This window comes from Poeciliopsis prolifica, unplaced genomic scaffold, assembly GCF_027474105.1.
Source record: "Poeciliopsis prolifica strain line A6 unplaced genomic scaffold, Auburn_PproV2 SCAFFOLD064, whole genome shotgun sequence".
Lineage (NCBI taxonomy): Eukaryota > Metazoa > Chordata > Actinopteri > Cyprinodontiformes > Poeciliidae > Poeciliopsis > Poeciliopsis prolifica.
The window spans coordinates 1,845,360-1,872,472 of record NW_026562439.1 but is presented as its reverse complement, the minus strand read 5'-3'; the positions used below and the strand labels follow the sequence as shown (position 1 = coordinate 1,872,472).

Here is a 27,113-nt window from a genome sequence, read left to right as displayed (position 1 = left end):
CCAGAAAGTTATGAATGAAAGAAATGTGTGTCATCATAACTTCTTATTTCATTTTATTTTTATTTGACTGGTGTGATTTAATTTTAAACACAGAAGAAAAACAGGCATTTTCGGCTGCCTCCTTCAGTCAAGCAGCACTCATCGATTTTTACAGCATCCGGATGTGCGCAGGAAACGCCTCACTCTGGAAATTCCTTCTTATCCGGATAGTGTGGAGATCTACACACGCTGTGGGCCTTACAGAGCTTCCCGCAGCTTCCTCCGATATGCCTGCTGGTAAATCACTAAGCGGCTAACCGTGCAGCTCCTGCTGTCCTTAAAACGTGTTGGGATTCCTACGGTACATGTAAGTTTTGTGTTTTTATTTTTTATTTTGTCTCGGCTACGATACTAATTACTGTAGTATATGATAAGCCATTTGTTACGTTCAGCTAATTACTATCAAATCTAAATCCAGTTTAAAGTGAAATAAGCTGATTTAACTGACGCAACATTGAGTGAAGTTCATAATTTCAGCCTGCTGAGGAAATGTCCAAGTTAATTAATGTAATAAAACACCGCCATGATAGGAGTAAGAAGTGATATAAACATGATTAGCTTGTGCTAAAATGCCAATCAGTAACACATTACTTTCAGTTTCACGGAATACCTTTAGAAATTACAAATGAATTATAATTGGCATAATTACCCTAACGATATTACCCTATAGGCGATAATATCGGCAAACATTACAGTGACAGTATCAGGTGCGATTGATGCCTGTTTTCTTCTTTAGTTAGCTGTTTCTAACCTGTAACCTTTGACATTTTGATATTTATGTTTGCTGCGGTGAGATGCACAGTAGTTCCTCCAGCACGAATTATACATAGTTTTCTGACTTATTTTGTAGTGTGAAATGTTAGAACAGGCTTGATCAAGTGATATCACTTAAACAGAGAACAACAGTCAACCACAATAGGTATGAGAAGAACTGGCCCATTTAATTCCATCAACCCATTGTTCTGCTGCAGGATAGAAATCATGGAGCAGACACAATACTGCAGCGAGTGCTTCCATCAGTTTGTTTATATCGAGATTTCACATGCAGATTGATATATTCTGATAGTCGTTTGACTGGTATTGGACCGATTTCCGATATCAATACTGTATCGGACCACCTCTGTTGTAAAGTGTCTTTGAATGACCTAATAAGGTGCTACATAAGTCTGATGTCACTTCATTTCTGTTCTACTGGTTAAATGTTACATTTAGCATGAAAACACAACTTAAGAATTCTTAACATATATTCACCAACAGTTATTGCGCTCCACACAGTCCTTTGCTATATGAATATTGACCGTATGGATCTTGCGATTATAATATATTTATGCAGCTCCAGTTGATGGTTTAGTTGTTCTTCTGGTTAAATATTGAGGAGCTAATTAAGCTGTGACAGGAACACATATAAAACATGCATAATGATGATTTCTAGATATGAAGTTAAAGTTTAAGTTTAGATTTTGCAGACCTGGAAGCCATAATGACCTGATGTATGAGGTATACATCAGTTTATGCCTCATACTGACAATGACATGACTTCCAAATGTTTTAAAAGTGTTGCGTATTAAAGGACAGCCGGGTTTATTTCCTGTTTCCAGGCCAGTCTGACTCTCTGCTTCTGACGGAAAACGTGCTGAACCTCCTGAAGCCTGTAGGTGGCGCTGGCTCTCTGTCTCCCATTTTGCCTGGAAGGACAGGTTGTTTGGTGCATTCCTACTGACTGGTTCTTCTGAGGAAGTGAACCGTAAAGCTGGAAACACTTCCTGGCAAAAAAACACTAAATAAAAGTGGCAGCTTTCCATGTTTAATCTGAACTGTCTGTGTGGGCCGATTTTTAGCTACGCAGTAACAACTAATAACGCTTAATACACAGTTTAGTGCTCAGAGGTTCACTTGTTCTTTTTTTTATGGTGTCTTCACCACTGGAGCTGTTTAATTCAGATCAGTTTCTGCTTTGATCCCTGATCTGATCAACTCCAGCCCTTCTGTGTTTTTAATTTCCTCAGTTTTCATCTCCAGCCAGCTTTTGTTTTTCCTGTAATATATCTGAGACGTTTTCTGCTCCACGCTGCAGCATCAGAAAAACTTCTTCCGTCCCGACTTGGAGTCTATTCATTTTTTTTCCCCACAGTCAAACGGATTTGAAGCTTTGAATTAACGCTGCTCTTAACACATTTTTAATTAAATTTGTCATTATTACACCGATTTCTCCAGAACTTTATTTTACATACACAGTGCATCTATAAACATTCACATTGCTTCACTTTTCACACATTTTATTCCAACTTTATTACAAATTGTATTAAATTAATTACTTTCCTCGAGATTTCATACACAAATATCCCATCAAGATGATGTGGATTTAAGTTTTTGAATGTTTTACAAATAACAAACAAAATGACTATAAAACAATGTTTGATGATAGTGAGGAGAGACGAACTTAAAGAGTTCCTTTTAACTCCAGAATATTGTAAAGTATGTCGTATTTGGGCTGATAAGTCACAACAGTCTACAATATTCAACAAAAATTAGAAAGCTAAGAAATAACGTTTCTGTAAGTATTCATGCCCTTTGAGATGAAGCTCAGACTGGAGTTTCCACTGATCATCCTGGAAATGTTTCTGCAGCTTAAATGGAGCTCAGGCTTTTCACCATAGTAAATTCTGCTGGATGATAAATTGTTATTTTGAGACCATTTTCAAATAATATATTGATATTTGGCATAATGTGGAAAATTCACACTCTCAAAGACCAATAAACTTTAATTTTGTAAAGAACACTTAAGACTGGAACTGCAAGATATTTTGAATATTCAAAATAAAATCCAACAACCAAAAACAATAAATATTACTGAAATAAAAAGCACACACAACAGAAACCATAAATAAATTGGATTATGATGTCTCTATAAACAAAACTGCCCTTCAGAGACACTAATCATCAAGCTCATTTTACTTTATCTCGCTATTATTTGATTTATTGCTTATTGGAACAAGCTTAGCTGTGGTAAATTCAGCTGACTGGCGGGATGGACTTCATTTGAAAAGGCACACACCCACACACACACACACACCCACGCACACACACACACCCACACACACACACACCCACACACACACACAAACACACACACACACACGCACACACACACACACACAACACACACACAAACACACACACACACCCACACACACACAAACACACACACACCCACACACACACACACACACCCACACACACACACACACCCACACACACACACACACACCCACACACACACACACACACACACCCACACACACCCACACACACACCACACACACACACACACACACACCTGTCTATATCAGGTCCAACAGTTGACAGAAACACTAAGCATGAATGAAAGGAATTATGTGCAGACCTGAGAGACTCAGATCTGGGGAAACATCCAGAAATATTTCTGCTGCTTCCAAGATCCCACAGAGCAACTATGTGGATATATTGGTGCATTATTTATGCGTAGGACGCTACATCTTCTTTTTCCCAAATATCCACTTTGGTCTTAGGTTTTATATGTACCAATTTTAATTATATTTAGTGGAGTTTTTGTGTGGATGAAAGGCCAAGTCACATAAAAATTTATGAATCTCCCAGATTTCTGGCTCCGTCTCAACGAGCTTTGAGTCTGACTCGATTAAAAATGTTTGCCGATATTTTCTGTCATTTCTTTTTTTTAAAAAGAAAGGGAGGAAAAAAATGTGTTAAAATTATTTTATTTAGAATCTGTCACACAGCTCTAATTATCGTTTTTTATCACAAATCATCTCCTTATTGTGGTGAAATTCACCAATATTATTCACCATTTGTCTCAATAGCTGACAGGTCTAATTACATAAATGTATCACTCTGCTTTATGATCCATATTTCAGTTATGATATGTATCCTGCAGCCGGCCTGTAAGTGACCATGAACAGGAGGCGAAGCATCAGTTTTTGTTGAGACTGCCTGAACTCGGCAGACGTAACTGTGGTGATTCTGTGGTGAACGCTTCTAAAATGTCGGCTTTGCAGCTCGAATGTTCATCTTCCGCCTCTGTTTGTACACAGCTGGAGTCACTAAGGTTCACCCTGCGTCTCTAACCTCACTGTGCACCGCTGTTTACTACAATTGAAAACGCTTTATTTATTTATGTAATTTTTTCTTGAAGCGCGTTCGGCTCTCTGGTCTGCAGAGTGCGTCTTGCTTCATAAACACGGCTGTTTGCTGTTTCTGTTTCCTTCCAGGTTTGTCGCTCGCGCCCTGATCAAGATGTCGACTCCCAATCCGCTGTTGAGGCTGGAGCAGCGAGCGGCGGAGGCCGACCAGATCATCGAGTTCCTGAAGCAGCAGGTCCAGCTGCTGAAGGAGAAAGCCTGTAAGACGCTCAGCCTCACGTTAGCAAACACGGAGATGGTGTGAAAAACTGTTTGCACCCGTCACTATTTCCTCTTATCTGCATGTTTGTCCCACTTCAGAACATCAAACTGATTTATATATTATGTCAAAAACAACACAAATAAACATATTATGTCTTTATTATTACGGAAGAAAAAATCCAAACCTTCATGATCTTTGCCACCACCGTGTTTCACTGTCGGTTTGACGTTCCTGTTCTAAAATACAGTGTTACTTTTACACCAGATGTAACGGGACATGCACCTTCCAAAGATTTCAGCTTTTGTCTCAGCAGTCCAGAGGCTGTTTTTCTCAAAAGTCTTGGAAAAACTGAGACGTAATGTTCTTCGTTCATCTTGAATCGCTGCCATGCAGGCTGTTTTTATCCACTTCTTCACACAGACGCATGCAGGTGAAACACTTTGATTTAAAAACTGACTTGCAGTTGGCTTGTGTCGTCTTTCGCTAGCATCTGAATTGGTTTGATGTTCCAGAAAACTGAAGTGAAACAAACACGCAAAAGAATAGGAAATGAGGAAGGAGGCAAACGCTTTTTCACGCCACTCCAGGGGGGCGGCGGACTCTGGTTCAGATCCAGACACGTCTTTTCTCTCTCATTTTAATTTAAATTAAAGCATCACAACATACTCAATGTATGCAAAAATGTCATTTTATTTAAATTTAGTGCAGATTTGTCTAGAAAGAAAAGTTCCAGCTTTTGATTGAAAAGGGACTCATTCTGTTCTCTTATTTAGTGAAAAAAGGTTGAGTTGAAAGATGAACAACTTTTATTTTAACACCCAAACCATTCTAAGTAATTTATATACTTAAGGGTGTTTTTGTTCCAGCGGTTCAGGCCAGCGTGAGAGAGGAGAAGAGACTGACGGCGGAGAACGCCAAGCTGAAGAACGACATCGAGGAGCTGAAGAAACAGCTGCTGGACAGAGAAAAAAGGAGAGGGGGTATGTTGACTTGGACTGATGAGGACAACATGTCCGCCGGTAGTTGTGCATCTAACATGCGTCGACCTTTTTCATGAGGGATTTGCGGGAATGAAATCGGTCTGGAAGAAATAAGTCGTTTAATTGGGTAAAATTGGAAATTTTAAGGAATGTGTTCCAACACACTGGACACAACGTTCTTCCAATCGGGATCACGCTTGATTGCTTAGCTCAATCACACATAGATAAATACTGTCAGGGCTCCTCTGATCTGGTTTAAAGATTAAAAGACTAACTTTATAACCCGACTTCAGTGCCCTGCAGGGAAATTATCCATCGGTTGCTTCAGTAAATCCTCTTGTGATCAAACAGGGTTTCAGTTCACAGAGAAGTCCGACTTTGTTCTGTAACTTTAGTGGGTTAGTCAGAATGTTGAGCGTACATGGTGACTGACGTCGAGTTTACAATTTCAAACTCGATGCGATACTAAGAAAAATACTCAACACTTTTTTTGTTTTTCCAGTTGAGAGCAAGACCTCAGTGTGAGGCTAATATTTAAACAGATTGCATTGGCTTAATCTATCTGGACAGATTGATTCATTAATGCTCTTTCTATAAAATTACAATCATGTTTTAAAAATGCTGAATTTTTATCATTTTTGTTTCCTCCTCCCACTTGTTTTACCAACTCCATAGAGTCATTGCTGTTTTTAGATTGGATAACAAAACAGCTTCATTAAGTTATCTTTGAAAAATACACAACAACAGGGGAAAGTTGATGCGTTTTTTACTCGTTTTTACGTTTTTTAGATGCACATGTCTTGACATCCACCAGGGGGTGCTGTGGCGCCCCTGCACTCCAAAATCTCACATCCAAACTTCAAGTGCTGAGGCTGTTGAAGTGTTTGAAGGAAAACTCTGATAGCTTTTGTTTTATGACTGAAGTTAAGCCAAATCTGGTAATATTTTGGGTCAATTTAAGAAAAAATATTGCATAGCAGCTAAATAATATTCAGAGTTTACAATAAAACTTTAGAAGGTCATGAAAACACGTGAAATCACAGGTTGTGATTCTGCTGGCACCACACCCTGAAGATTCAAACTTATGTCACCAACTCAGCTCAAAGTTTGCATCACTTCAGTTCTTTTAAAGTCTTAAATCTATAATTTCCTCAAACTAAAAGGATCAAACCGCAAACCACCAGTGTTCGGTGTTTGTTGCTATGTCGACTATCAGTGGGTTTCTGGCTTGACTCCAGTGCATCAAAGAGTCACAAATGTTGAGTAGTTCTCTCTGTTGTTTTTGCAGAAGAAATAAGTTTCTATTAATTGTCAGAAAAACACAGGAGACCTGAAGCTTCTGCCTGCAGCTTTAGTAAACCGGATCGTTCAAATCTTAACATAGAATTAAGGTAATTGAACGCATCGTGGCGACGGAGGCGTTCTTGCAGACCGATGTTTGTCCGACTCCGGCTCTGCATGTTGTGGTAGTTCAAACATCAGGCACCCCAAATGACGGGTCATTTCTCCTGGAAGGCTGAGCGCCGGCCGCCGCTCGTTGTTTTCTGTCTTCGCTGCCTTCCTCTCCATCAGCGGCGACACGCTGTCATTTACAGTGTTTGCTTCAGGCGGTCGTCCTCCCACTGCCTGAGTAAATAAAACCGCTTTGGGTCATTTAGCTGGTTCGGGTGGCGCAGCCGCCTCTGGACTGACTGGACCATCTCTGCTGTTGTTCCCCCTGCAGTGCGGGACATTGCCATGCCGACGGGTGACGCCGGTGCTGATGTGGGTTCGAAGCTCGCTCCTCCCAAACCGTCTGCTGCTCCGGCCTCCGGTTCCCCGCCCGCTGCTGCCCAGAACCCCCAACCCAAAGACGAACCCAAGAAGAAGAAGCAAGAGAAAAAAGGTTGGTAGTGGGAAGTGGAGGAGGTTGTTGGGTTTTGATCAGTGGAGATGATTGATTATGGCTGAAATGACGAATGGTCTCAGCTGCTGTTGGTTTTATTTCCTCTATTTGAGTCCAGGAAGGAAAACGAAACATCCAGAGATTCTAAGATCAGAGAAGCCAAGAGCTAAAAATGTAATGTTTATTTATTAATGTTCAGATTTACGATCAGGCAACAGATTGTTACAAGCTCCGTTTGTTTGTTCGTTCATCCATCCTTCCTAACAACTGTCTACATATCAGTCATGAATTCATCCTGATTGTATTTTGTTTAAACATTATATCTGGCTTAAAACGGACTGGGACCAGTGGAAACATGAATTGGGGAAAGTCCCGCCGTTCAGTCAGGGATGTTTGGTTCTGTTTGCTGCGACTCATTCTGAACATTTCTGATGTCTTTGCCTTCCTGAAGATCCCAGCCTCCGGATTTCAGTGTAAGTTGTGCTGGAAGACCTTCTCTCCCCGGCCGGCTGTGTTCAGGTGGAGATGCTGTTCTGATTATCGTCCTGGAAAAGGAACCGCTGAGGTTAACACAAGGCCTTCCTCCGGCCATTCATCAATGCCGTCTGGTTCCAGTTCTGGGAGGAAATTTAATCAGATCCCAGCAGAAATGTCCTGCATTGTTTCAAGTGGTTTTTAATTTCTGTGATATTCATAAGGCCAGTATCAGTTTGGGACCCATTCATCTTTTTAAACAAATATTTGTATTGATATGCACAATTTTAGAGCGTAAAATCAGCCCCGGCTGCTCGTCTTCGGCCACATTCAGACCAACCCGAACTTCCTGCAAACCGCCTGGTTTCATGGTTTTTACTGGAGTTTTTCTGCTTTCAGGAGGTGAGAAAGCAGAGAAGAAGGCAGCGGCTCCGAGCCAGGAGGACGCCAAGGTGGACGTGTCCCGTCTGGACCTGCGTGTTGGACGTATAATCACCGCTGAGAAGCACCCGGACGCCGACAGCCTGTATGTGGAGCAGGTGGATGTGGGCGAGGCGGCGCCCCGGACCGTGGTCAGCGGACTGGTCAAGCACATCCCTCTGGAACAGGTACCCAGGTCGGACCGACCGCCTGATCCTCGTTAACCACAAACGCTTTAATAACAGCTTTTAAATATGCATCATTATAACTCTAAACTATTCTGTAGGTTGAACACAAACTGCTTTGAACAGATAAGTTTAACTTGAAACTATCAAAGAATTGTAAGCAATTTAGTATTCCAGAAGTACTTAAGTATCCTTTATAACCTCTAAAATAAATCAAATTTGGCTGTCATTGTACACATCCATAATTTCTGCATTTCCAGCAGGTGCCTGAACATTTCATGCAGTTTATTGTTCATTAAACCACTAAACTCTGACAAATCAGACATTTGGAGATATATCTGTTGGTCACTTCCTGGGATGATCCAGGAAATGTGAAAATATGACGAGGTAATTATATTATCGGAAGACATTATGAGCCAAGAGTGTGTCAGAACAGTTACTGAGTGAGTGTGTGTGAGATGAAAGTCACAAGCCACACAATATTCTTTGTTCACAAATATATGCTCCAACTTCTCCCACCTTTGATACAAACCTCTAAAAGTGGGATTGTAAATCAGCTGTTAGTCGCGCCAAGCAAGCGGTGATGTTTTTACCCCTGGAGCGAAACCTGGTCGTCGCTGGACACAGACGGATCCTTAACGGTTCTCCTACTAAATAAACCTTTTTGAGTGAAAGATGGCGTTCCCTTTGACACGTTGGAACTTATTTAACTTAATTTGTCGTTCATCACAATATTTTTATTAAAAAATACTAATTAATTTTGATTAATTCATTGCAGTTCAAATCTATGTAATTAAAATGAATGATAAGAGTTTGTTTCTATTATGTTGGACAGTTCTTGTCACTGGAACATTTTCTGGATACTTTCATTTAATAGCATTTTTGTTGCCAAAACTATTTCAGGATGTAATCTTCTCTGTTTCTTAATTATAGTATATAATAATGTTTTTCTGTGTTGCTGCAGACTGTTTCTGTCCGGATCCGACTGCGGATCAGTCGGTAAATCTGCAGTGAAATTCCTGTTTGACATCCTGGTGAATAGATTTAGATAAACAGCTTATTATCGTCAATCTGTCCAGAGACAGGAGGTGATACATCAGCGGTTTTATGTCTGTTCTGCTGACCTTAAATAAATTATTGGCTTAAGTCTGGATCCCAGGACTTGGACTGGATGATATTGGGAGACGTGTTTGGGGAATTTTCAACAATTACTGCTCAGAATATCTGGTGTGTTTATGCAGCCAAAATTGTCCACAGAGGAAAACACATCAGTGTTTTTAGATTTATGTTGTGATATCTGAAAAGATAACATTATTTTATGAAGTGCTTTGTCTTTGCCTCAGTGAAGAATACTTTGGGAATGTTTGATCAGTTCCTGTTTGTTTCTTCTGAAACGGGCCGCAGACAGAACCAAAGAACTGGGCTCCAGATTTCACTTTCTGTCTCGGTTTCCTCTGCAGATGCAGAACCGGATGGCGGTGCTGCTGTGCAACCTCAAACCGGCCAAGATGAGAGGCGTGGTGTCCCAGGCCATGGTCATGTGTGCCAGCTCGCCAGACAAAGTGGAGATCCTGGACCCTCCGAGCGGATCCGTCCCCGGGGACAGAGTCAGTGTCCAAGGCTTCCCAGGTGTGTGTCCGTCCAGAAGAATGGGAATCTATGGGTCATGAAACCATTATTGGTGGACACTAAGGAAGCTGAGAAGCTTTCTGTTGGCAGAACTGACCTCATCACAGATCGGGTCTCTAAACCCATCTCAGGTTCTGTTTGCTGCTGTTTAAATGAACTGTGACTGGTGGGCTTAACGGCCAATCGGCCGGCGTCGCTCAGACTGTAACCTGACCGTCTTGTTGCAGTTTGCTGAGACAATGAGCGTCCCAATTATTTCTCTTTGGTTTGATCCAAGCGAATGAGTTTTGAAAGGAAACCAGGTCTCGTTAACTTCCTGTCTATTAAAGCAACGTACAAAGACGACTTCCGGTGCCCATGCCCACCATCCTGCAGCTTTTAGCTGCATCCCACCTGAATTCAGTAAACAGCGATGGAATGATGAGGGAATTCCTCCATTTAATTCAGGTGCTGGAGCAGGGATACAGCTGAAGTTGCAGATTAGAAGCGTTCTAAGAAAAGGAGCACGCTCTTTGTTTTCAGGATGACACCAGGAAGTTGTGATCCCTGCGTTTCCAACTGTATCTCTTCAGGCTGTTCTCCTCCTCAGCTGATTCTAAACACATGAGGAAGCATCACTTGTAGATGCTCTCAGACAACAGAGATCTCTGGTCTTCAGCCCTGTGAGTTTGCAGGAAGGGCAGCCAGATGTCATCATTATTAAGATAAAAGCCAGTAGTGGGCATCATTAGCCAAAAAGCTTGTTGCACTCACCCTAAAGCCCTAATCATAAAAATTAGTTCTGCTATCGCTAAAGCACACCAACATGACATTTAGTGAAAGCGTCATTTCAGTCGTGTTCATAGCCTCCAAAAGTAACGAGGTGAACGTGAGAAGGCTCTCAGAAAACTTCATATGTGTGATTTTTCTAGATTTTTTTCCATTTTTGTTTAATTAACGCTCCTGGCTGTTTGTTCTTGTAAGTATTGAATTATCTGCATCCCTCATTCTTTTGTTTGTTGTAAACACACCACTTGCTCAGTAAAATTTCGTGGAAGAAAAGAGAGGAGCACAGGAGAGGAAACGGAAGTGCTGCATAAACAGACTTCAAAATAAGAGCATGAATATATTTATCTAACTACTTGAAGAATTCTTAAGCGTATAGAGAAAACTTCAATAAATGTTTAGCCAACCTCAAATTTACAAAACAGCATTAAAATTTGCACTTTACATATGAAAAAATTAATTTAAGGGAATCGTTCTCATATGAATGAATGAAAATAGGGGCTTTTAGTTCCTTCTTTAGTCGTATAATAACTGTAACATTCTCCGGATGTGACTGCAGCCTCAGTTAGAACACACACAGACGTTGCCATGTTGTTTAAGCTGTAATTTATTTAGTCAATAGGAAAATTACAGCATATTTAGGCCAACATGTTCAACTAATTGGATCCCTCGAAGACTTGTAAAAACAACAAAAATACATGGAGGGTTTTTGCTCACCTCCGGTTTACTTTCTTTTCCCCCAATAAACCCTGCAGTGCTAACTCACTGTGTATCTATAATTACTCACAATTCCCAAAAGGTGAGCGGTTACAGCTCACTTTTTGTCCCTGAAATGGCCGAGGATGTCTGCTGGAACCCAAACATCAACACAAGTTCCCAATTAGAAGCTCTTTCAAGCTTCTGATTTGATTAGCTGCAAGCCAGCCTCCAGAAATGAAACATGGTTGCATGAGTTTTGACAGATGCTAAAGAAGATCAGAATGGTGGAATGAGAACCTCACCTCTGTTTCCCCGAGATCAACTTGGGTTTCCATGGTTTAGATTACCGCTGAGAACAAACAGGCGTTTTATGGGACCCAGGCTCAAATGGAACATGACGGAAAGTCAAACTAAGTGTATTGAAGTTTTGTTCTCTGCATGTTATACAAGGAGGGGAAAAAAAGTTCTGGAAGCAGGAACCAGCTTTTTGCTTCAAGAGAACTGGGATTCAGACTTTGTTTTCCTCCGTTTCAGGTGAACCAGACAAGGAGCTGAACCCTAAAAAGAAAGTGTGGGAGCAGGTTCAGCCTGAGCTGCGCACCGACGACCTCTGCGTCGCGACCTACAAGGGAGCCGCCTTTGAAGTGGTCGGAAAGGGAGTGTGCAAAGCCCAAACTATGAGTAACAGCGGAATCAAATGAAGTAGCGGAGCTGCCTGGAATAGCTCGGTGTTTACTCTGCCGATGATTGCAGATGGTGATGAATGAGAGGAAATGCTTTTAAGATGTTTAATAAAGCATTTGGATTGAGCTGTGCTGAGTTTGTGTGTCCCAAGAATCTGTCCCGTCACTGTCGCCTCCAAACTGGATCCAGTCATGGCCCATAAAGTGTAATCAGGACAGCAGCATCTGTGCATGAAGTCTTCTCTCCTGAGGAACATCAGCCTGATTGGGCTTTGATCTTCAGGCTGTAGGACCTAATGAAAGAGACCAGGGAGAAGTCTCTGGGCTATTGGCACAGATTATTTACATGGCTCTGTGTCCCATCTTTTCAATTTCCTCTCATAGCGTAATTGCTGCAATACTTAGACGATCTCTGAAACTGGAGCGCTTTGTGCTGTGATGATGGACGGCCTCGACTCGGTGGTACCTGACGTAGAAATATACAGGAAGCTTTGAGATATTTTTATTTCAGCAGCTCACTTTAAATATAGATTATTGTGAAATATTTAACTATTTTATTGAAAGATTGAAACAAGAATAGAGTTTAATCCACTTATTTCAACAATTTCTATAAGACAAATGTCCAGTTGAAAGTTTACACAGAATAAAAAGGCAGATTTTTTCCTCACTGCCTGAAGTTAAATCAATTTTCTTTTTTCTACCAAAATTAGTTCTAGTGGTTAAATAAATGCCAGAAAACTTTGCTAGATGTTTTTTAGATTTTTTTTGTTTATGCATAAGTTTACCTGTATTTCCTCAGTTTTTGCCTTTTAACTATGATTTGGGTCAAACCTTTTGGGTTTGGACTTAATTGAATTACTCCGATCCTTTGTACTGGAGGAAAAATTAACCAAGGTCCAAATCCAGCATGGAGCCTTCAGCCAGTCTGAAGTGCTGCTCAGCTCACCTGATGCTACAACACGGTGCATTCAGGTACATGTGGTTCATCCGGTCAGTGATAATTCCTGCTTATCATCAGAAAAAATCAAAATCTCCATTCAGCCTTTTTGTTTCTCCTAAACGAGTCGAACTGAAAATAGACGATGGTTCTTCGACTGAGTTTTCTATAAGTTTGCAAAGGAAGAAAAGAGTTTTTATGTATTTGTAGTGAACTGTTTGTGTGTTATAAGGAAGATCTCATCCGTAAATCCAGCTGATTTATGGATGAGATCAGCTGCAATATGAGGAACTTTCCAACATGGAATTCCAATGTGTTTATAAAAGTTTTTCAACTTGTGAGTACAAAATGAAATTAATAAACCAATCGAGTTGTTCCACTGATAAATATCCAGAAAGGCATTTATTTGCAGATAAGCTACATTATAAATTAAGAGTTTTTCCAAAGCAAACATAAGCAGCAGAAGTAATTAAATTCTGACTATGAATATTTTCTTCATATGAATTTATGTGGAGTGTTTGTCAGTCTGTTTTGTTCATATAGCTGTTGTTGTTTTTGGAAAAAAGCAACATTCATACAGACATGCAAAGGTCTTGAAGTAATCAATTTTTACACTGATATGAAAATCTTTATAGATTCATATTGTTCAAATAAGACTAATTTTTATCCCAGATGTCTTTCCATAAGTACCTCTCATGTTTTTTAAAAAGCAATTTGGCTTCGGAAATGGAAATTACATATTAATCATGAGTGGCATTTCATCATGTCCTAGCGTTGGTTTGGGAATAATAAAATAAAATCTGTCAGCCATAGATACCAAATCATGCTTTTATTGTTTGGCTCTGCTCTGTCACATCACAGAGTTGGTGAGTTTTTCCAGAAGTTCAACTTGTATGGTTCCTCCTCGATGCATGGCTGTTAAAATATATTTTTCCCTTTGCTAAATATAATTAAAGACCAAATCCATCATGGTTGCTCAGAACCACCTAAAACAAAGGGGAAAAAAGGAAATCCAATAATCACACATGGATGGCAGGGCTGAGATTTATGAGTCCAAACAGTTCTGAGATGAATTTTCTAAACATGCAGTAAACTCTCATCTGCATTGCAGCATTTCATGTGGTCGAAGAAAACCCCAAAAACAACAGCTTGGTTCATGCGACCAAATGTTTTAGTTTCACTTAGGGAAGTGTGTATGTTGTGTAAACCAAAATAAGAGGTTTAACTCATGGAGGATTGCACAAAGGGATTGTTAAAGTAGCCACTTTTTTTAATTTTCCTTTCAAGTGGGGTTGTGCGATATAGTCCTGAGCAGGCAGTATCTTACCTGGTTGTTTAAGTTACTACTGTAAGTAGGCGGCACAACTCACTGTGATCTCAGTGTGGAGAATCAAGGGAAACATCAACAAAGCAAGAAAAACGTTCAAGTAAATTTCCAGCATTTAAAAATGTTCCTCATCACTTTTTTATCAGATTGTTGTTTAAATATGTTTCAAAATAAACTTTTATGGCCAGATTGAGATAAAACCAGCACCAAGGGGCCTCACTGCTGGCCTGGAGCATCTAAGGAACCAAAAAACTGACATACACCCAGTTAAATGAAGGAGAGCCCAAAGTATAAACACATGGATGAGTTTCTCTAGATCCTGATTGGACATTAGTCCTTTAATCCTGGAGGCCCATCTGAAGGTTCAGGTCAGAGGTCATCACAGATTTCAGCCTGATCTCTCGTTTCCAGTTGTAACAACTAAAGCTGCATGTTGACTCTGGATCTTCACTCTTTAGGTCCAAAGATGAAACTTCAGACATGTTTCTGTTCATCTGGAGAAAGTTCAGTTCAGCATGTTCAGATTCGATGGTTCAGTCGCCTGGTGCCATAGTGATGAAGAGCTGTGCTTCATCTGCGTCGCTGATAACCAAACTTATTTCTTTATATAATCTGAGCTGGCAGGAGCCTGTAGGTATTAAACAGGAGGGACCCGAGATTGAACCTTGGATTACACCACATGTCATTTCTGTCAACTCCAATGAAGAAGTTCCTGTTGTTTAGGTAAGACTGAAGCCAGTACAGAGAGTCCCGTACAGAAGAATCTGACAGCCTAATCTTTAAAACTTCAGTGATTTAAAAGACAACAGCAGCAGCAGACAGTGAAGATGGTTGGTAGGGATTTTCCCAAGCAAACCAAACCACGGTGCTCGAGTTTACTGGAACGAACTGAAGCGGAACAAATGATAACAATTAGAACAACAGCTTTGTTGGTTGACGGTTGGACGTGCTGAGGGATGAAACCCCTGCTGCTGCGTGTTGAGAGAAAGATGAGCCTCTGCAGACGGATCCTGGCTGCATTTGAAAGAGAAGCGCTCTCAGGCTCCTCGCTCTGCGGTTTAAAGCTTCAGCGACATTCACGAAGAACAAATTATCTAAGCTTCTTCTTCAACCGAAGGAAACCTGTTACTGGAGTGATGAGCCGCGGCAGACAAGTTAAAGTTCTGGTTTCACACACGAGACATGTTACCCAAACAGACCAAAATAGAAATGTGAGGCGCTGAAACAGCGTTGGGCAAACAGCGGCTCTGTTTGCGGCTCTGTTGGCGGCTCAGTTTGGCGGCTCTGTTTGGCGGCTCTGTTTGGCGGCTCCGCTGCGAACTGCTGCGGCTTCACCGGGACAACTTTCAACAAGAAACAAACACAATCCATTTCTGTTTACAGAGCAGACCGAGACATTCCAGACTCTTTAAATATAAAACTGAAAGAAAAGTTAGTTTTTGTTATGCTGTCGTGTAAAACTAGTGAAACGCTTTTCAGTTTTATTCAGTGTCTTTCTTGAATCATCTCCAGTATTTACAAAGAGAATCTCTCGAAACAGAAAAACACCTGCAAACCCCCCTGTCTCCTGCTTCATCTCAGAGTTAAATATCTGCAGTGAACATGTCAAGGCCTCAAATGACGAGTTTTTGTTTCACTGTTGGGATGAGAGGGTCGAACTGCTTCATCATGCTGTCAGTATAATAGTGTACTCTGGAGGCGGTAAACTATGCCTGAAGTTCTGATGACATTTATTGTAAGTAGTAATTGTGGGAGACTACGTATTGGAAAGATTTACATTTAGACTTTTACTGTTTGTACTGTAATTTGTTGGCAGGCCATGTTATTGCAACGGAAAATGCAGAAAGTAAAGGGGAAGAAAAGGAATCAGACTTTGCAATTTAAAGTCCTGTCTCTTTTAGAAGCTTCTGCTCTTTCTGACTGCCATTGACATAGTGGTAGCTGCCATTAATTTTGTCCTCTTTGTTTTCTGACCGACCATCTTTGTTCCTGCAGAATCCCAGAGGTGAGATTCGGGGTTCATGCTGATTTGGTTTTTATTTCTACAGATTGTGTCTCTGGCCCAGTGATTCTGTGTTTAGCAGGGTTTCTGTTCTGGACAAAACCACTGCAGAACCTGTTGCTGCCTTTGGTTTGTTGAATCTCTTTACTTGTTCACTTTGTCATAGAAAGGACTCCTGGTTCCAGTTCTTCTATCTGCTTTTCTCCCTCTCATCCTCCTGCCAGTTGTGGCTCATTCTGAGCAGGAGTTTGACTTCAGATCTTTGCATGCATTGTTTGATCTACTGCATCTGAATGCATGTCTAATTTCTCATATCTAACTGTGTGAGGAATTGCACTCATTTGTCTTTAAAGTCCGGTGACATGTTCTATGTTGTTGGCCCAATGCTGAACTAAACTAAACTGAATATTTTATATTTCATTAGAGTCTGTTTGTGAACCTTTGTGTCTCTGAATTTATGAAAATTTGATTACTGATCTGGAAATCGATTGGAGTCCAGAAAAGCTTCTTGTCACAAACTGTGAATAATCCGAATGAAAGATTTCAAAAAGGTCTGCAACCTTGGAGACAAAGTTTGAAGGATATTCAAATAAAGTAAAATACTTTATTTATCCCAAAGGATGAAGTTATTCTGTCATAATTCCTATCATCCATGTATCATGTAACATTGTGGATGATAATCTCCAGAAGCAGCCAGTCTCGCTAAGAACCTGAAGAGGCCTCTGACTGAAGACTGTTGCTATAACAGTGTCATGACTAGAAGACATGCTAACAGCTAATTAGCAGCAGCGTTTAATTCCACAGTAACATGTCAAGCTCTGCTCATCCAGCTCATTTGTTTTTGCTGCTCCTCTTTAAACCTGTCCGGTTAAAGCCGAGCAGAGAGACGATTGGATGGTTTGAACTTCCTCCTTCTCTCTCTGCTCTTTCCTCTGCATCCATGAAGCCTCCTTTTCAAAGACCGCTGGGCTTCTGGGGTCAAAGTTTGCTTCATCCTTCAACTGAAACCAATGCAACCTTTAATGTGGCTGAGCCGTTGACATTTACTGCAACGTCCACAGGAGGGCAGAAACATCCATTTAGCTACAAATTGAACTAATGTAAAAATGTGGCTTTCTTTAATAAAGAGCAAAGTGTCCTTTATTAAACTGATCTGCAGCCTGATAAAACGTTTATTTTAAAGTTAGAATTTAGATCAGTATAAATAGCAGGAGGACAAAAAGCTGCAGAAAGAGGATGCAGTGAAGCAGGAAGTATTATATGACTGTATAATTATCCAGCTGAAGAAAATGCTTTCTTTATGCTTATCTGATCTGTGTGTGATACTGATCCATACGGGTCGGTCCATCTCCATCTCTTATCGATGAGTTAAGTGATGAAAGCCTGGATTGGAAACAGAGATCTGAGTTTCTATCAGAGTAAATAAGGATGTGGTTAGTCTCATTAAATGCCAGAGAAAGGAAGAACACAAAGAGCTGCTGAGACATGTGTTTCTAGTTGCAACCTTACTCCCCTCGTTTGTCTTCAGAGATGACTCAGGAACAAGAAGTCAGAAGGTTTGAGCCGCAGCGCTGAGCCGGGATCAGCTTGGTCTTAAAATAAAGCACCTTGCTTAAAAATGACCCAAACCGGCGACCGCAGAAAAGAACAGACTGAGTCCCAATCAGTACTGTAGAAGAACCACAGTTCTGGTTCTGTTGGACCTCAGTGTTGACCATGACATTTTATTAAAGCGACTGCAGAACTGGATTGGACTATCCGATCCAGTACTGGACTGGTTCCAGTCTAATCTAATGAACAGGGATTTCTTTGTGTGTAGCTTCTCATCGGAACAGGCAGAAGTCACATGTAGGGTTCATCAAAGTTCATTCTGGGACCTCTCCTAATATCTATATGCTGCCATTATAACCATGGTAAGATTAGTTACCATGGTTAGGCAGACAATACACCGCTCTACGATACACCGCTCTACAGCATGATGTCACCAGGTGACTGAGCCGTCCAATCACTGGCCAGATACTTAGAACAATAACTGTGTGGGAGTGACAAAACTTTCTCCAGATGAAGTTACCTCTGGGCCTAAAGAGAAACAATCTAGAGTTATAGATCTAGAGTCAACGCACAGCTTCAGTTATTCCAGCTAAAATAACTGAGGCTGAACTCTGACCTGAGCATTTATACTCACATAAAGACAGTTACAAAGTCAGCCTTCTATCACAATTAGAGGACTGATGTCCCAGTGAGATCTAGAGAAACTCATCCAAGCGTTTACACTGTAGATAAAAACATATTTTTAAGTAGTTTTGTTAGTTTATGAATCACTGAACAGCTTCTTATCACCAATAAGGACCCGATGTTGTTGTATGGTTCTGGTCTGCTCTGCATCCCCAGAACCAGAACCAAACCTGAAAAAGCAGCATTCAGCTTCTATGCACCACAAATCTGAAGCAAACTCCCATAAAACTGCAAAACAGCTGAAACAATGAGTTCCTTTAAAATCGAGGCTAACAGTTCCCTTTGATTGGTAGTAAATTGAACACTGATCAACATATTTGATGTGGATTTGCAAAATGATTTTGATGATGGCATTTCACAAAATCTAAAGTTTATTGCTTGTTTCAGAACTGGTTACTGTTTGACGTTTTTCTCTGAGGTAAATCACTTTAAACTGCCTTGTTGCTGAGATGCGTCATACAAATGATCTTGACTGACTCAAACGGTGTTTGCAGACAAGAAACGACTGAGTTTGTGTTCCTGATGAGCTCATCCGTCTCCCAGCGTCCCGCAGAGAAACGCCGACATGCAGGTGAGAGACATCTCAGACTCGCTTCGCACCTGATGAGTCACTCTGAGCCTGGGACGTCCTGGAGGCGATGGGGGAGGGAAGTTCCCGGGGAGAAACGTCAGTCGAAGGCGGACACTATCATCCCTTGTTTCCACAAATGAAATCCAAGATTACAGTGAGCAGAGATGCAATTGGGACTCTTTCCTGCTTTGGTTTTTCTGATTTGTCGTCCGCCAGCCGGGGTGACGGTTCCGTCAGTTAGAGGTCAGCTGACAGCTAGAAGTGTGCGGTGAGGGTAATTTCATCCCCGCCCGGACTGTGAAAGCCGTTACTTGATTTACTGACAGAATTGGACACAAGGAGCTGTTGTTTTGCTGTGGTTGTTGTCTTATCATGAAGAGAATCAGTTTACCTGTCGGGGACAGAGTCCAATTCACCAAACAGATGATGGCGACGAAGAGTGGCCAATTACCATATGTGAACAAGGATCCAGTGATGTTGGTGAAAGGTAGCATGTAATTCAATGTTGGCTTGGATGACATGCGGTGCAGAGAGCGGAGCATCTGTTTTAGGTATAAACACGGAGACGGCCACAGCTGCTATATTACAGATAATGTTCCTGTTGTTTGTTGCTGATTAGTTGATTTATTCGCCCGTAGCATTTGGGGGAAAATCCCTCATTAATGGACAGAAGGGGAAGTGCTGATGTAGGACTTTCACATCCTGCTGAATCACTAAACAACCACATATGGTGCACAAACCCACAGTAAAGTAGCATAAATATTCTGGGATGTAACTTTGTGTTGAGAGTTGGTGGTGAGGAGGAGCGGAGCGCTGATGAACCCACAGTTACTGGAAGACCTTTTCTTTTTCAGGGCCAAGAATTATGCAGAAACACCAGACAGTCTTATTCTATATTCGTCCTGATCAGGCTTGTCAGATTAATAGTACCTTTTGAAAATAACCTTGTAGCAGGTATTAACCATACTACAAAATATAATTATGTTAAAATGGAGGTAATCTAATTAAGCTGTATAATGTATTTCACTTGGAACTGCTGACAAAGGAATTTTTCATTCATATTCTAATTTATGGAATAAGTCTGTTATTTGCTCAATGCTTTTCTGCAGTTGAAAACAGTTTCACAATTCAGTAATATGTTGTTTTTGTGTGTGAAGAATTATTACATAGTTGCCTTTTATTGTCTGATTTTATCAAGACAATAAAACATCAACAACATGAGGTTCTGTAACAATCAAAATGTTATTAAACATTGCAAACATTTCTGTTTAAACCAAATGAGTCAAACTTTGTATTTTTCAATGATGTGATTCTGACTCCTCTGCTGCCGGTTCCCTCAGCCCTGCTGAGACATGATGTGTCTTTAATGTAGCAAATATCAAAAGCTCAAAAACCTTTTCCGGGTCTGATTGGAGCATCTGGTGAGTAAAGTGACCATCGATGTTACTGGATAAAATGTGGCTTAAAGCTGAGATGCTGATGTTTAGATATGTAAAAATATAAATTCTCTCTGCATATCTTTAAATATGTTTGGTTGCACTCAGTTCTGTAAAGACACAAGAGCAAACAAAGCGAATTTCTCTTTTATATTCACCAATAATTATTTTACTTCCCATGCTGGGACATTCATGTCCACACCAGTCCCATGCTGGGACGTTCATGTCCACACCAGTCCCATGCTGGGACGTTCATGTCCACACCAGTCCCATGCTGGGACGTTCATGTCCACACCAGTCCCATGCTGGGACGTTCATGTCCACACCAGTCCCATGCTGGGACGTTCATGTCCACACCAGTCCCATACTGGGACGTTCAACAACTCTCTCCAGATTTTCTACCAGAGCTGCTGGAGGCACTGGCAATCTAATGTGATGTTTTCAACTCAGTTGCTTTTAATCATTTCTCTTTCTTTTACTAGATTCATATTTAGTTTGCATTTCTCCTACTTGGGTTCTGAGTACAAAATATAAATAATATTAGTGATATATTAGAAACTAATAGCGCCAAAGCCTTTGAGTGAAAAATGTGAGGTTTCTTCTAAATTGCAATGTTCCCATGAAGTAAATTTATTTTCATAATCCAATTAGTGCAATTACATGGCCAGCAGGTGTTGCAGGTTTTTGGGATACATATTTGGAACATTATTGTGACTTTTCATTCTCCTTCTGTGGATGACACAACAAAATTATTCACATCTGATTTAAGGTACTGAAAGGGTGATTTTATCATTGTGCGCCTTTTTAATGTATATAAACAATATTTATATTCAGTAATACCAGAACAGTGATGATCCAGAAAAACTGTTTGAATTTATCCTGTTTCAATACGAAGCTCTGAATTCACATCAGAGAAAAAGCCTGAATAACCTGAATAGCAGCTATCAGTGCGTAACTTACACAGATGTGAATAATTGTGCAGCTTTTCTAATGTCTTGGTGAGCAGATGTTGTGGGGGAACCTTGGTGCTGAAAAACAGACAGCAGACAATGGAAACACTGAGTGTGAATGACTTCAGGGTTTCCTACCAGTCGGCCTGAAAGCTCAACTTCCAGCTCATAACAGTCGTCACCTGAGTTACCAGCTGAGTAACGGCTCTGGACCCTGGCTGTAAACGTGACTCAGCACCAAACAGGGTGGGCTCCGCTGGGATAGAAAGCACCGACACCGGGACAAACCTCTCATTCCCATTCCATCGCCGGCTCTCCAGCTGATGCTTTACTCACACAATAAACTCAAATGTGCCGTAGCAGTGAAGCGTGTGTTGGATGTTCCTGTCTGCCTTACCTAAAGCAGATCCACTGAAATGCCTGAAGAAAGCCAAGAACAGACAGAGATGGGTTTGAATTTTTTCCAGACTTTTTCCTGTTATTTTTTCACCTATGTTGAATTCACTGACATGAAGTTGAATAAAGACTTCATAGTTTATTCTTTTTCTCTGTTAAAGAAAGTTTTTAAAAAAGATGGCTGCTTATTAAACTACTGAAGTTTTATGTTTTATTACTTGTGTGCATTAAATCCCAATATAAAGAGTAAACCCTTAGACTTTGAGCTTAGCAACAAAATACATTAAACTACATTAAACATTAAATAATTAAGAACCCTCCAGACCGCTCAGGTCTTCTGGTTCTGCAGAACCAGAACCAAACATGGAGAAGCAGCATTCAGCTCTAACAGCCAAACACTGACTTTCTTTAAACACACCTGCTTAGAGCCAGTTAATAATAACTTTTCATTCTTCTTCTTCTCATTCTATCTCTGTAATGGTTCTTTTTATTTTGTTTCAAGTAAAATCTTTAGACACCTCTTCTTTTAGAGTTGTGTGTGTTTCTGTGTTCGCCAGCTGTTTCTGTGAATGAGTGTAGAAGGTGTGATTGTGAGAGAAGATGGATTGCATGGGAATTCAGGATGTGCAGTAAAGAGTGACATCAGCCGGTCCCGTGGAGACGCTTGGATAAACACACAGCTAAAAGGAGGGAGAGTCAAGTTGCACCATGAGGTATTGGTAAGAGAAAGGAGGGGAGAAAAGCTTTGTGGAAGCATTGTAGTTGCTCTATTTTCTCTCCGCTTCCAACTTTGTTTCCCCCTTCTCTGCAGACCGGACGCCCATAATTTTCAAACAAACACACAACAGCCTGGAAACAAAAGAGCAGGAGACCCGATCTAATAATTTGAGTTGGGACAGGGTGGTGGGTCTCAGGAGTCGGTTATGACCTGAGGAGACGGCAGGACCGAAGGGTCTTTGACCAGGTCGATGCTCACTGCGGTGGGAAACTGTGAAAGGTGGAGAAACCTGGAGGATGGAGAATTCACCGGAATGATGGTTTATTATTTAAAACACGGAGGAAGGAGAATGTCATCCTGCTGCAGCGAAGGGTTATTTGGATTATTCTGGTGATCAATCAAATATTTTTTATTTGACCACTTCAATCTTTTTGTGCAATATAAGAAATGTGTTAAAAGAAGCAAATAAGAACAAAATATACATTTTATTGCCTAACATAGATTCCCTAAGTAAATGCTTGATCATTTGTAGTGAAGCATCTACAGCTAAAAATATTCAAACATCAACATGTGAAAAGCTCAGAGCTTTCTGTTTGACTTAACATCAGTTCAGTGTAGGGATGATCTGTTGACTGCTTTTTGAATTAATAGGATTTTGTTTTTACAGAATTAAAAAAGCACCAGGTGAAGCTAAAACTTCCCCCACTTGCCTGTGGTGGCGCTCTACCAAGAACCAGCGAAGGAAACAACATGAAAACCTCTGAAGACACTCAGCACAACTTTCTTCTTCACAAAATGGAAACAAACATGGCGTTAGATTTTAATGGTTGTATGATTTCTTTTTTGTCTTTGGCAAAAGGCAATGATCCATTTTTTCCACTAGTGCTAGCTTAGTATGTTTGTTTTGGTTGTACTTACCCAGAATGCCCTGCTCTGTTGTCATGCTTTTGAAGAGATCACCTAGGTTTGTAGGCAGACCAGAGTTTTGCTTTTTTGGTTTGATAGCATTCACACTTTTCCACAAACGAAGCGGAGTTCAAATGCAAACGGACCGGAGTTCAGTCTGGCTGAGGTTAAATCTGAGGTCAAACCATTAAGATCTGACATCACTCCATTCCATTTACATTTCAAGTAGTTTTCCTCAGTGTCTTCTTCAGATGTTTGTATGTTGTTTCCTTCTGTAGTTCTTGGTAGAGCGCCCCCACAGGTCAGTGAGGTAGTTTCAGCTTCACATAGTTAAAATTTTATAAATAAAAATCTTCTGTTAGTACATTAATTGTAAAAGGAATCAAAAATCATCCCTACACTATATTAGTGTTTTGTTTTTTGCGAGGCACTGAAGTCGTTCTGTGACAAAGAACAAATATGTGGAAAATAAAACCAGATATTTTTTGTCAAATTTGGATTTTTGTGATAAAACCGACTTTTGAACAGGTTCCCAGATAAATGTTTCTGTATCTAATTCATCAACAATCGCATTTCTAAGCCAAAGGAACAGAAAGTCCTCATTTGTGATGGCTGCGTGTGCAGAAAAAAACGCCAAAAACTCATTAATAGCATGCAAAGATGCATCCACACGAAGAAAGCTTCTCAGCATCTTTTCCCTCCAAACAAAACAGAGCTCCAGCTTTACAGTCTGAGAGCCTTGAAATGTTGCGTGCCAAATAATGCAGACGAAAACGCACATTCGTGAAACTTCATCCGCCGGTTTCAAAACCTCTTACGCCATTCATGCGGCGTCTTCTCAACATTTACAGACTCCATGTCTCTTACTGTATCTAGTAAATTTCCTGAGGTATACAAAGTTGTTAATTTGTTTTGACAGTCCAGGATCTAGTTTCTGATAAAAGATCCAAATTTCAGCCAAGTAATACACGACTCGTGCAGCGGTGCCTCCTACTTGGCCGCCTTCGATAAACAGAACAGTGTTATTTCTGGTTCAGGTTTGCAAGATGTCAACGAAAAACTTCTAAATAGATGTTCAGTTGTGTGACAAAGGCAGGTTGTAAAGTGAAAAGGAATGATTTACCCTTAATGTGCATGTGGAAAAAGTGAAAGCAAAGATGCAACAAGGCAGCAGCTCACAGAAGTGGTGGTTAGCACCATTAAACGAGGCCTATTAGCAGCTTTTATGTGTGCAACAACTCATGCATATCAGACAACTGTGGTTAGCTCAAACACAATCGACCTCCCAGGGGCCGCCCTTTCAAATAAACAGGAATCATTTCTTTTCAAGTGGTGCCAGGATCTCTGATAAAAGAAAAAACACAAGATGATTTTTCCTAAAAAGCAAGGAGAACAAAAGAAGAACTATAGCGCACACAAAAAGAGGAGTGAAATCATCAGATCATAAATATCCCATAGTGTCTGTGGTACACTTGTATCTGGAGTATGTACAGACATTAATCTCTGCCCTGCGTTGCCTTTGATGTCTGCCGTTTTATTTGTGGATACTCGCTGCTGAAATGAAACACAGAGACAGACAATAATCAGAACGTATTGAGAATAGATTTTTCATTCATGAGATTCCAGGACAGACCGAGTCCTTCACGGTAAATAAACATGAGGGCGACTAGAAGATAAAACATTCTTTGTTATAAGAAAAAAACTCCTCAGTGAAACGTGAATCAAGTTACTGCAGATTATTTCATACACAAGAAGTAAACTGAAGGCCCATATAAAGGTGCTGAAGCTGCCAAGAGTCTCAAGTGTGATTGTTTGTTTAAAGAGCAGTTTTTCATTTCAAATAGAGGAATATTCCTCAAAGATGCATTTTCCTGTTTTGATATTTCATCTGAGTTGGACTTTTTTGTTTTCTTTGGTGTTTAGTGTTGGTTTCTTTGTGACATCTAAAGCAGCGTTCTGGTTGATGTTTCCTGTCCAACAAAGTTTCTTCTCGATGGCTCCCACCGATTTCTGACACATGTGACTCTGGAGTCCAAAACATCTCTACTCCCTAAGCATTGGTACCGCTCAGTGTTCCGGAGACATTAAAGCCTGGTTTTCTCTGATCAGAATGGGTCGGTGCAGTTCAGCTGCTGTTTTATGGTCCTCAGATCCAGGAGTGTTTTCTGTCAGTTGGACTCTCACTGGGTCCAAACGTAAAGTCGTAGTGTGTTGGTGAATGTGACGGACTGGCAGGCCTCATTCTTGTCATAAACTGGGACGTTTTGTCCCAGTCAGTAGACTGCCATATAATCTTCCTTTGGCTTCTTCCTCCCTGAGTTTCATCATGTTGGCTGAAGTCTTGTATCATTGTGATTGGCCAACATTTTCATTGAGTCTTCTGGTTTTGTTCTGTGGTTGGTTCACACATTTTTCAGACAAACACACCATGTCTGGGACACAGAATCCTCCTGTACGGTAAAACTGGCCGCACATTTCAGTGATGTTTGTGCTCCCAGTTAATAGTTTGAACACGTGGATGCAGAACTTGTGCAGATCATCACTTCTGTTCCTGATAGCTTGGCTGATTTCTTTTGTCTCCCATGATGTCACACAAGCAAAGAAGTTTGCAAACCATCAAGACGTAACGTTCATGAAAGTTTATTTTATTGCTCCTGTTTTTCTGTGTGTGGTTGCTTTGTTTACTCTACAGTCATTTGTCGCAGCTCTTCTTTGTGCGTAAATGGTTTTCTACATAAAAGCGGCCCGTCTTTTGACAGCGAACATGCATTGTGCGTGTTGGAGCAGAGGAAAGGGGGAAGGGACGAGCTGTCTTTTTAGATGAGCGGAGAGAAGAAGGATGTCTCCAACCTCGACTGTGGCGTCCCTTTGTTGTTCCTAAAATCAAAACAAAAGAGGAAGAGGACGAGAGGGGAGGGGGGCAGAGAAAGAAGACAACAATGAAGTCTGCTCTGTGACAGAGACATGATGTCACGTCAGTGGAGTCCAGGCTGTGGGAGTGGGAGGTAGTTTTGCTGGGTGGAGTCTCGCCTCTGTCCCCCCCACCCCCATGAGCAGCTCCTCTTCTTCTCCCTTTCTTCCAGTGAATGAACCTTGGGAAACATAATGAGCCGGAGTCGCAGCTCCACTTCCGCTCATCCGTCAATTGAAACAGTGAGATTTCCAGGTCATTCATTCATGCCGGGTCCCGGCTGAGCCGCGCTCGCAGAGAGCGAGGGAAGCCTGGTAAACGATCGGCCTCCGGGGACCGCCTGGGAGCCTGAGTGTGTGTGGGAGGGGCCACAGGTGGGGAAGACACAGGAGGAGGACGGGGATTTGTGAATGAACAGATGAAAACAAATTGCTCACGTTACACTTGGAAAAAAATCTGCCAAGTTGAAGGAAACAATTTTGGCAATTCTGGTCACTTTGACAGGAGAGGATTCTGCTCTCACTCAAAATGGAAACTTGAACGACGACTTAAAATACAATATTAAAC

General features: G+C 40.9%; 1 protein-coding gene across 3 annotated transcripts; it reads left to right on the top strand.

Annotated features, from left to right (window-relative positions):
- The first annotated feature begins 238 nt into the window (after positions 1–238).
- aimp1a (aminoacyl tRNA synthetase complex interacting multifunctional protein 1a) lies at positions 239–12,283 on the top strand. 3 transcript variants are annotated; one of them, XM_055019903.1, is made up of 8 exons: positions 267–346; positions 1,638–1,690; positions 4,305–4,435; positions 5,304–5,417; positions 7,141–7,302; positions 8,176–8,384; positions 9,842–10,010; positions 12,009–12,283. In XM_055019903.1, the coding sequence occupies exons 3-8, from the start codon at positions 4,330–4,332 to the stop codon at positions 12,173–12,175; spliced, it is 927 nt and encodes a 308-aa protein (XP_054875878.1). In that variant the 5' UTR covers positions 267–346; positions 1,638–1,690; positions 4,305–4,329; the 3' UTR covers positions 12,176–12,283. The 3 variants fall into 3 exon arrangements, with proteins under 3 accessions (XP_054875877.1, XP_054875878.1, XP_054875879.1); XM_055019904.1 differs by having other exon boundaries at positions 1,638–1,736; XM_055019902.1 differs by lacking the exon at positions 1,638–1,690 and having other exon boundaries at positions 239–346.
- Positions 12,284–27,113: the final 14,830 nt, after the last annotated feature.

Excerpts from the sequence above, each read along its gene's own strand:
- aimp1a (XM_055019902.1), top strand. Across the intron at positions 5,418-7,140 it reads CAGAGAAAAAAGGAGAGGGG|TGCGGGACATTGCCATGCCG; the intron begins GTATGTTGACTT and ends TTCCCCCTGCAG. Across the intron at positions 7,303-8,175 it reads GAAGAAGCAAGAGAAAAAAG|GAGGTGAGAAAGCAGAGAAG; the intron begins GTTGGTAGTGGG and ends TTCTGCTTTCAG.